The 10,000-nt window shown below is 52.9% G+C and overlaps 1 protein-coding gene across 3 annotated transcripts in view; it reads right to left on the bottom strand.

Annotated features, from left to right (window-relative positions):
* Window positions 1-10,000, bottom strand: part of LOC311316167 (nuclear receptor coactivator 2-like) — a 52,851-nt gene that overhangs the window by 12,306 nt on the left and 30,545 nt on the right. For all 3 annotated transcript variants that reach the window (XM_084446965.1, XM_084446967.1, XM_084446966.1), the window contains exons 8-12: window positions 7,210-7,350; window positions 6,132-6,279; window positions 3,822-5,130; window positions 1,056-1,341; window positions 470-667 (exon numbers count right to left, since the gene is read on the bottom strand). In XM_084446965.1, coding sequence (XP_084303091.1) covers window positions 470-667; window positions 1,056-1,341; window positions 3,822-5,130; window positions 6,132-6,279; window positions 7,210-7,350 — 2,082 coding nt within the window. The remainder of the gene's footprint in view (window positions 1-469; window positions 668-1,055; window positions 1,342-3,821; window positions 5,131-6,131; window positions 6,280-7,209; window positions 7,351-10,000) is intronic.

The raw sequence follows: 10,000 nt of genomic DNA, 5'->3' as shown, positions 1-10,000 counted from the left end.
TTCATCTTTAAGATCATCTCAGTTATATGTTTGGCAACATCGGCGATTCGCAGACAGCGGTCTGATCTAACATCCATCTGATCCGATTTTAGTTTTAAAATGTCCTCTGTCTACTACAGCAGCTTGTCACCCAGTGATAAAGTAGGCACTGTTTTGCAGCTAAATGAACCTCAGTCATTGGGATACGTCCTGTATGCATTGGCGCTTTGTTCAAATCAAATCAAACTTTATTTGTATAGCGCGTTTCATACACAGAGGCAACACAATGCGCTTTACAGAGAGCTTTGTTGTGAATCATATGCACTGGGGATGCGCATACATCCCAGCTGCAGAACCTGCATGATGTCAGTGTGATGTAGTCTGATAATCCACCAATAGGATGAAGCTCACGATAGCGGACATCCAATCAAACCAAGGACTTTTTGGTCGGATCCTCCGGTGACTTGTTCAGCCGCGTGGCGGGACTCACCCGTGTTGCCCACGCCAGCCTGGTTGGGCATCACCCCGTGGTTTCCCATCATGCCTTGCTGCTGCATGAGGGAGTAGGGGCTGTTGTTCCTTGGGAGGGGGAAGGGCCGGGCGTTAGGGTGGGCCGCCAGGTTGGCGTCCAGTGGCGTGCGGACGGGAGGTCCTCTCCCTGGCTGACCCGTTCTAGGACCGTTGAAGTCTGTGGGAAAGACGAGAGAGAGAAGTTACACACAATCCGTCACTTGTTTGATAATTCATCATTCAAAAAAAAACAAAAAATGAATAAAATCTGACTGAGCTGACTGTCAACTGAGTTGACCCAACCATGAGGCGCACGCGTTCTGCAAACCGATGCCGTTATTTTATTTGGCTATTATATTCATGTTTAATCGTAAAAAAGTATAAATTCGAATATCGTTCGAAGTCTACTAAATAAATTAGAATATATTCAAACTTAATTTCATTGCACTTCTGACAGCCCTAGTGTGTGTGTGTGTGTGTGTGTGTGTGTGTGTGTGTGTGTGTGTGTGTGTGTGCGGACAAACGACACACTCTCTGTCGCGCTGCTGTCGGTTGAACGAACTCACGTCCGGGGGGCGGGCCGGGGAACGGCCGCTGCTGGGCTGGGCCGTCCGCCGCCGGGCCGCCGTCGTTGTTGTTGTTGTTGATGATGTTGTTCTCGCTCATCTGGAGGATGTCGTTGATGATGGACTGCTTGTCCATGGAGGGAGGGGGCAGGGAGCCAGGCCTGGAGGGCTGCTGACCTGAGACGTTCTGCTGCTGTAGATGGTGATGGTGGTGGTGGTGGTGGTGGTGGTGGTGGAGATGGTGGTTACCCTGCAGGTCATCCAGGATGTCCTCCAGCTCACTGGACTGTATGATATAGATGGACAGACAGACAGACAGACAGACAGACAGACAGACAGACAGACAGACAGACAGACAGACAGACAGACAGACAGAATATGAGTAAGACAGCTGGGCAAGACAGTCTTCTTTTGATCAATTCCATTTTGGAAACAAATAATTGTAAAGACACATGTGGACTTTACTGTAATATCATCTGTTGCATATTTCGTTATCACAGAGAAAAACAAAACGCCTCAGTCCACATGGGCTGCTTGGATACGATCAAAACAGAGTCCTGTATTCATCTAATCATCGATGCGTTGTTAGTGAAAGTTGTGGAGAAGAAAATATTGATACTGTGAATAAAGCACTTTTATACGAGAAAGCGCTATTCAAAAACACAAAGAAAAGGTGACTTGTGGTTATTGTGTGTACTGCAACAGCACACCAGGGAGGTCTACACACTGGGATGTCATCATCCAGGACCCTTTCATACAGGGAGGAGAAGAGAAGGAGAGAGAGAGAGAAAGAGAGAGAGAAAGAGAGAGAGGGGACAGAGAGAGATAGGGAGAGAGAGAGGGGATGTATAGAGAGAGAGAGGGACACACAGAGAGAGAGAGAGAGAGAGAGAGATAGGGGATAGAGAGAGAGAGAGGGGACAGAGAGAGAGAGAGATAGGGGATAGAGAGAGAGAGAGAGAGAGAGAGAGAGGGACACAGAGAGAGAGAGAGAGAGAGAGAGAGAGAGAGAGAGAGAGAGAGATAAGGGACAGAGAGAGACAGAGAGGGCAGAAAGAGAGAGAGAAAAAGAGGGGACAGAGAGAGAGGGGGAGGGGGGCAGAGAGAGGAAGAGAGAGGGGGAGGGAGAGAGGGGGAGATATAAATAGTGAGGAGCTAATGAGGTCATGTGTGATGTAAGACACTGCTCACTGGCCGGCCCCCCTCTCTGCAGGCCCACATGGTGACCTGCTGGTGGCTGTTTAGTCACCGCACCTTCCCTCCACTCTGTTCTCCCTCTCCCTCTCCCTCTCCCTCTCACCTCTTTACCAGCTCGGTGGCCTTGTGGTTAGAGTGTCCGCCCTCAAATTGAGAAGTTGGGGGTTCGATTCCCGGCCGAGTCATACCAAAGACTATTAAAAATGATAGCCAATGCCTTTCTGCTTGGTACTCAGCATCAAGGGTTGGATTGTCCCCGTGACATTCTAGGGTAGAGTCATCTATCATTTCTCTCGCTCGCGCACACACACACACACACACACACACACACCTAGATTCTCTGCCAGTGTCTTATGTTTCAGGCCGTTCATTCAGTTTGCCAGTGCTGACTGAAGACATACCCAGTGAGATCAAACTTCTCGAGTGCTGCCAGATGTCTCTCAGCTTCAACACTAGACTGCAGAGCACAGCTCACTGGGTTTTACCAAGATGGCCACAGTTGGGAGACTTTGACGTCGGTGGTGAAGAGGGTTCAGTTACAACAGAAAGACTTTATTCTTCCAGAGGATTCCTAGATTCTAGAATCCTCATTAGGTTTGGGTGGAATATACTTCATACTTATTGTTCAGGTATCATCGGATCAAGGTTGTAGAGTGTAGGGTTCTGTAGCATCTATAAAGTGTAGGATCCCAACACTCTATAGACCCACAGCTATAGACCCTACACCCAACACTCTAAAGACCCTATACTATAGACCCTACACCCAACACTCTATAGACCCTATACTATAGACCCTACACCCAACACTATAGACCCTACACTTTAACCCTACACCCAACACTATAGACCCTACACTTTAACCCTACACCCAACACTCTATAGACCCTATACTATAGACCCTACACCCAACACTCTATAGACCCTACACTTGAACCCTACACCCAACACTCTATAGACCCTATACTATAGACCCTACACCCAACACTCTATAGACCCCACACTTTATTCCTAGACCCAACACTCAAGACCCGACACTTCACCCCTACACGCAACACTACTGTATAGACCCTATACTATAGACCCTAGACTCAACACTATAGACCCTACACTATAGATCCAGCACTATAGACCCTAGTGTACTAGGTAGGGACTAGTTGTAAAGTGTAGGATGTATACGTAGAGTGTAGGATCTAACACCGTGTCCTAATTGCTTGCGACGCGAGCAATAGAACGCGACATCGCATGCTTGCTGTCCTAACTGAAACCGTTAAATGTCCTGTTCTGTTACGTCATTTGTCTATATTCCCCACTGAAGACAGTTAAAGAACGAACGCCTGTCAAGGCGAGCGACAGGAAGAAAATAGGAACAGGGCGAGCGTCAAAAGGGCAGTTGAAACGTCGCTCGCGTCCAGTTAGGACATAACAATAGAAAACAAAGCAATGGAACGCATTTTGTCGCTGACGCTCGCTCGCGTCGCGTGTAGTTAGGACGCAGTGTAAGGGTGAAGTGTAAGGTGTATAGTAGGGTCTAGGGGTGGATTTAGGATGCGTGTGTGTGTGTGTGTCCACCTGGTCGGCCATGCTGTAGCCGGGGTCGTGCTTCTCCGTCTTCACGCTGGCCAGCCTCATGCCGTCCCCGGCGCCCTCCATCTTGACCTGCGCCGCCGGGTTGTCGTCCTTGTCCAGCAGGGAGCGCAGCAGCGCGTTGTCCTTCTTCCTGGGGCTGACGGCCTCCTGCTTCATGGCGGCCAGCTCCGCGGCGGCCGCGCCCTCCCCCCCCGCCCCCTCCAGGGGGTCCTTCCCCGTGGCCTCGGCGGTGATCTTGGCCAGCTCCACGGGGGACGTGCTGTTCTGCAGCAGCCGGTGGAGAATCTTGTGCTTCTCCTTCAGGGAGGTGGAGTGGTTGTTATGCCCCGCCCCTGCCACGCCCGCCTCCGCGCCGTCCTTGCAGCCAGGCTCCGCCCCTCCTGCCGCCGCCGCCGCCACCGCCGCCGGGTGGGCGGAGCCGGGCTCGCCGGGCTCCGACTTGGTGAGGAGCTGGAGCAGCTTGGTGTGGCCTTTGTTGCCGAAGAGCCGGTTCTGGGCTTCGGCGAGGTCGCCGCGGACGGCGTCGGGGGTCCCGCCTCTGACCTCCCGCTCCTCCTCGTCCTCGTCCTCCTCCTCCTCGCCCGGAGACTCTGCGTCGTCCGCCTGGTCCCCGAAGCCGCCGCCGCCGCCTCTAGCCGGCTGGCTGACGCTAGCTCCGTTACCGCCGCGGGGCGGACTCCGCAGGCCCGGCTTCCCGTCGGGCGAGTGCCCCTGCCGGGCGACGCCGTGGCGCTCGCTGAGGGCCTGCAGCGCGCTGAGGGAGCTGTTGGCGAAAGCGTGGCCGCCCCCCGTTGTGCTGCACACGCCGGGCGGAGAGTGCAGGCTACCCGTGGCGCCGGCGGGGGAGAAGGGCCCCGAGGGAGGGTGAGGCACCTGGGGGCTTCCGCCGCCGCTGCCGCCACTGCTGCTGCTACTAGCCGCCGCCACGCTGGGGCTCTGGCGGTGGCGCGGCGACAGCATGGCGCCCTGGGGTCCTGAGGTAACGCTGGGGCTGCCCAGTGCCTGAGAGGAAGGGCTTCCTGTCTTGAGTGCATAGCTGTTTCCCTGAGGCGTCGGGGTCCGGTTGGCGGCGGCGGAGGCGCGCCCGTGGCGTCCGCCCTGGCCTGAGCCCGCCGCGTTGGCGTTGGCCGCGCCGGTGTTGCTGCTGACTGTGGCGTCCTGACCCAGGACCCCCGGGGAGGGCAGAGGGCCGCCCGTGGAGGGGGGGGTCGCGGAGGACACAGCGTTTGCCGGCTTTCCTGAGCCTTGGCCGCCGGACAGGTCCTGGTTCGTCCCGCACATGTTCTGCTCCCTGAGAAGAAGTCACACACACATACACACACACACAGCTTCAGAAACTAACACAAAGATAACAACAGGTTATAGCTGATAAACTGAATAAACTCAAGGCGGCCATCTTAGCTGTATTGTTATCACATATCGGCAGACCTGTGACGGCACCTAGACCTACATTTCCAAGAGCTGGTTTTGTGGACATACTCAACTCATGTTGCACCACTGTTGGTACAGAAAGGTTCAATGAACATCCATGACTGTAGGGACCGTTTAAAAATAATTGTGATTAAATAAACCATTTATAACATATACTGTACCTGAATTACTGAGTGCACTAAAACAAGAAACCTGAGAGAGAGACATAAATCTGGAGGATGTGCTGGGGTCAGGGTTAGGGTCAGGGGTCAAGGTCAGGGGTCGTACCTCTGGAGGATGTGCAGGGACATGTAGAGCTGAAGGTTAGGGCAAGGGTCAGGGTTAGGGTCAGGGGTCGTACCTCTGGAGGATGTGCAGGGAGCTGAGGGTCAGGGTTAAGGTTAGGGCTAGGGTCAGGGTTAGGGTCAGGGGTCGTACCTCTGGAGGATGTGCAGGGAGCTGAGGGTCAGGGTTAGGGCTAGGGTCAGGGTTAGGGTCAGGGGTCGTACCTCTGGAGGATGTGCAGGGACATGTAGAGCTGAGGGTTAGGGTTAGGGCTAGGGTCAGGGTTAGGGTCAGGGGTCGTACCTCTGGAGGATGTGCAGGGACATGTAGAGCTGAGGGTCAGGGTTAGGGCTAGGGTCAGGGTTAGGGTCAGGGGTCGTACCTCTGGAGGATGTGCAGGGACATGTAGAGCTGAGGGTTAGGGTTAGAGCTAGGGTCAGGGTTAGGGTCAGTACCTCTGGAGGATGTGCAGGGAGCTGAGGGTCAGGGTTAGGGCTAGGGTCAGGGTTAGGGTCAGGGGTCGTACCTCTGGAGGATGTGCAGGGAGCTGAGGGTCAGGGTTAGGGTTAGGGTCAGGGTTAGGGTCAGGGGTCGTACCTCTGGAGGATGTGCAGGGACATGTAGAGCTGAGGCTCGTTGGTGGCAGGGGAGCGGACCAGCTTGCTCTTGGTGTGCGCCGACACGATGGTGCCGTCAGACAGGGAGAACCGATACAGCGGGCTGAACGCATGACCCTGCCTCAACACTGGCAGAGGAGAGATGGAGAGAGAGAGAGAGAGAGAGAGAGAGAGAGAGACGGAGAGAGAGAGACAGAGGGAGAGACAGAGAGAGAGAGACAGAGAGAAAGAGAGACAGAGAGAGACAGAGAGAGAGACAGAGAGAGACAGAGAGAGAGACAGAGAGAGAGACAGAGAGAGAGAGAGAGAGAGAGACAGAGAGAGAGAGAGAGACAGAGAGAGAGACAGACAGAGAGAGAGAGAGACAGAGAGAGAGATGGGAGGATAATTAATGACATATTTGAAGAGGGTTCAGCTGAATTCCGATCCAAACCCAATCAAATTCCAAAAGTTCTTAACGGGACTTGATGTCATTTATTTTTGGAGGGTAAACTCAGTTAATGTCCGACACCTGCCAGCTTGCTTGGGACAGTTAGAGGAACGCCCACGCTCCTAAATAAGGCCACAGAGCGCCATTCTGTGTTGCTGATTGAATCTTAGCAATGCATGCACACTGCATTTTTTCGCTGCGGTATTGACCCAACGCTGAATTTTAGAAATGGCTGCAGCTGGGCTGGAGTTCCAGTGAAGAGCTTTTCACTGTGGTCCACATCAGCTGCTCCTTCCCGGATCATCATAGCAATATAGACATATTTAAACACTTAAAATCCTACAAACAGTTCTGTATTGTTGGTCTGTAGTTCATAGTACTATCCAATCCGTTCATTTCTACAGGAATGCCTAGGACTACAGACCACAGCTTCAGTTTATTTGAGAATAGGAAAATTAAGACCACACATGATAACATCATAGCTTAAAAACATTGCCAAGGAAAGCACAGTAAGGTCTTATTTCTTATTTCCACTGTGGACCTTGAGGTGATGACAGGTGGCAGAAGAGCTCGCACGTTCGGAACCGGTCGTACACTTCGCCACGTGACTCACGCCCGACCGTCTCACCTTCCTGCTGGTGCTTCTTGGCGAAGGACATCTCCCCGTCGTTCTGCAGGTGGAACCTCTGGATGCACCTCCGGACCAGGTCCTCCCAGCCTGGCTTCATGGAGGCCCTCAGCAGGCTGGTGTCCAGCGACGTGATCTTACCTGCGGGGCCACAGTCCACCACCTCCACAGTGAACTATCTCCACAGTGAACCATCTCCACAGTCAACCATCTCCACAGTCAACCATCTCCACAGTGAACCATCTCCACAGTGAACCATCTCCACAGTCAACCATCTCCACAGTGAACCATCTCCACAGTGAACCATCTCCACAGGGAACCATCTCCACAGTCAACTATCTCCACAGTGAACCATCTCCACAGTGAACTATCTCCACAGTGAACCATCTCCACAGTGAACTATCTCCACAGGGAACCATCTCCACAGGGAACCATCTCCACAGTCAACCATCTCCACAGACAACCATCTCCACAGGGAACCATCTCCACAGTCCACCACCTCCACAGTGAACTATCTCCACAGTGAACCATCTCCACAGGGAACCATCTCCACAGTGAACCATCTCCACAGTGAACCATCTCCACAGTGAACCATCTCCACAGTGAACCATCTCCACAGTGAACCATCTCCACAGTCAATCATCTCCACAGGGAACCATCTCCACAGGGAACCATCTCCACAGTCAACCATCTCCACAGTGAACCATCTCCACAGTGAACCATCTCCACAGTGAACCATCTCCACAGGGAACCATCTCCACAGGGAACCATCTCCACAGTCAACCATCTCCACAGTGAACCATCTCCACAGGGAACCATCTCCACAGTGAACTACCTCCACAGGGAACCATCTCCACAGTCAACCATCTCCACAGTGAACCATCTCCACAGTCAACCATCTCCACAGGGAACCATCTCCACAGGGAACCATCTCCACAGGGAACCATCTCCACAGTGAACCATCTCCACAGTGAACCATCTCCACAGTGAACCATCCCCACAGTGAACCATCTCCACAGTGAACCATCTCCACAGTGAACCATCTCCACAGTCAACCATCTCCACAGGGAACCATCTCCACAGTGAACCATCTCCACAGTGAACTATCTCCACAGTGAACCATCTCCACAGTGAACCATCTCCACAGGGAACCATCTCCACAGGGAACCATCTCCACAGGGAACCATCTCCACAGTCAACCATCTCCACAGTGAACCATCTCCACAGTGAACCATCTCCACAGTGAACTATCTCCACAGTGAACCATCTCCACAGTGAACTATCTCCACAGTCAACCATCTCCACAGGGAACCATCTCCACAGGGAACCATCTCCACAGTGAACTATCTCCACAGTGAACCATCTCCACAGGGAACCATCTCCACAGGGAACCATCTCCACAGGGAACCATCTCCACAGGGAACCATCTCCACAGGGAACCATCTCCACAGGGAACCATCTCCACAGTGAACTATCTCCACAGTGAACTATCTCCACAGTCAACCATCTCCACAGTCAACCATCTCCACAGTCAACTATCTCCACAGGGAACCATCTCCACAGGGAACCATCTCCACAGGGAACCATCTCCACAGGGAACCATCTCCACAGGGAACCATCTCCACAGGGAACCATCTCCACAGGGAACCATCTCCACAGGGAACCATCTCCACAGGGAACCATCTCCACAGGGAACCATCTCCACAGGGAACCATCTCCACAGTGAACCATCTCCACAGTGAACCATCTCCACAGGGAACCATCTCCACAGTCAACCATCTCCACAGTCAACCATCTCCACAGTGAACCATCTCCACAGTCAACCATCTCCACAGACAACCATCTCCACAGTCAACCATCTCCACAGTCAACCATCTCCACAGTGAACCATCTCCACAGGGAACCATCTCCACAGTCAACCATCTCCACAGTCAACCATCTCCACAGTCAACCATCTCCACAGGGAACCATCTCCACAGGGAACCATCTCCACAGTCAACCATCTCCACAGTCAACCATCTCCACAGTCAACCATCTCCACAGGGAACCATCTCCACAGGGAACCATCTCCACAGTCAACCATCTCCACAGTCAACCATCTCCACAGTCAACCATCTCCACAGTGAACCATCTCCACAGTGAACTATCTCCACAGGGAACCATCTCCACAGTGAACCATCTCCACAGTGAACCATCTCCACAGGGAACCATCTCCACAGTCAACTATCTCCACAGTGAACCATCTCCACAGACAACCATCTCCACAGGGAACCATCTCCACAGGGAACCATCTCCACAGTCAACCACCTCCACAGTGAACCATCTCCACAGGGAACTATCTCCACAGTGAACCATCTCCACAGGGAACCATCTCCACAGTGAACTATCTCCACAGGGAACCATCTCCACAGTCAACCATCTCCACAGACAACCATCTCCACAGTGAACTATCTCCACAGGGAACCATCTCCACAGTCCACCACCTCCACAGTGAACCATCTCCACAGTGAACCATCTCCACAGACAACCATCTCCACAGTCAACCATCTCCACAGGGAACTATCTCCACAGTCAACCATCTCCACAGTCAGCAACCTCCTGCCTTGTAACGCTGGCATGTGTTCACACACTTTTGTAATAGGTACAATAATAACAGTAATAATAAGTAAGCCTTTTTAGAACCAATGTTTCTCGGGCCTAGTGGAGGAGCCCATCTCCTGTTTCGGTAGCGTGAGGCAGCTTGATGTACACACCCCCTGGACATGAGGCTAGTATGTCGCAGGGACTTACC

This window comes from Borostomias antarcticus, assembly GCF_949987555.1.
Source record: "Borostomias antarcticus genome assembly, chromosome: 12".
Lineage (NCBI taxonomy): Eukaryota > Metazoa > Chordata > Actinopteri > Stomiiformes > Stomiidae > Borostomias > Borostomias antarcticus.
The sequence above is the reverse complement of the archived record's forward strand: the minus strand, read 5'-3'. Positions and strand labels throughout refer to the sequence as shown.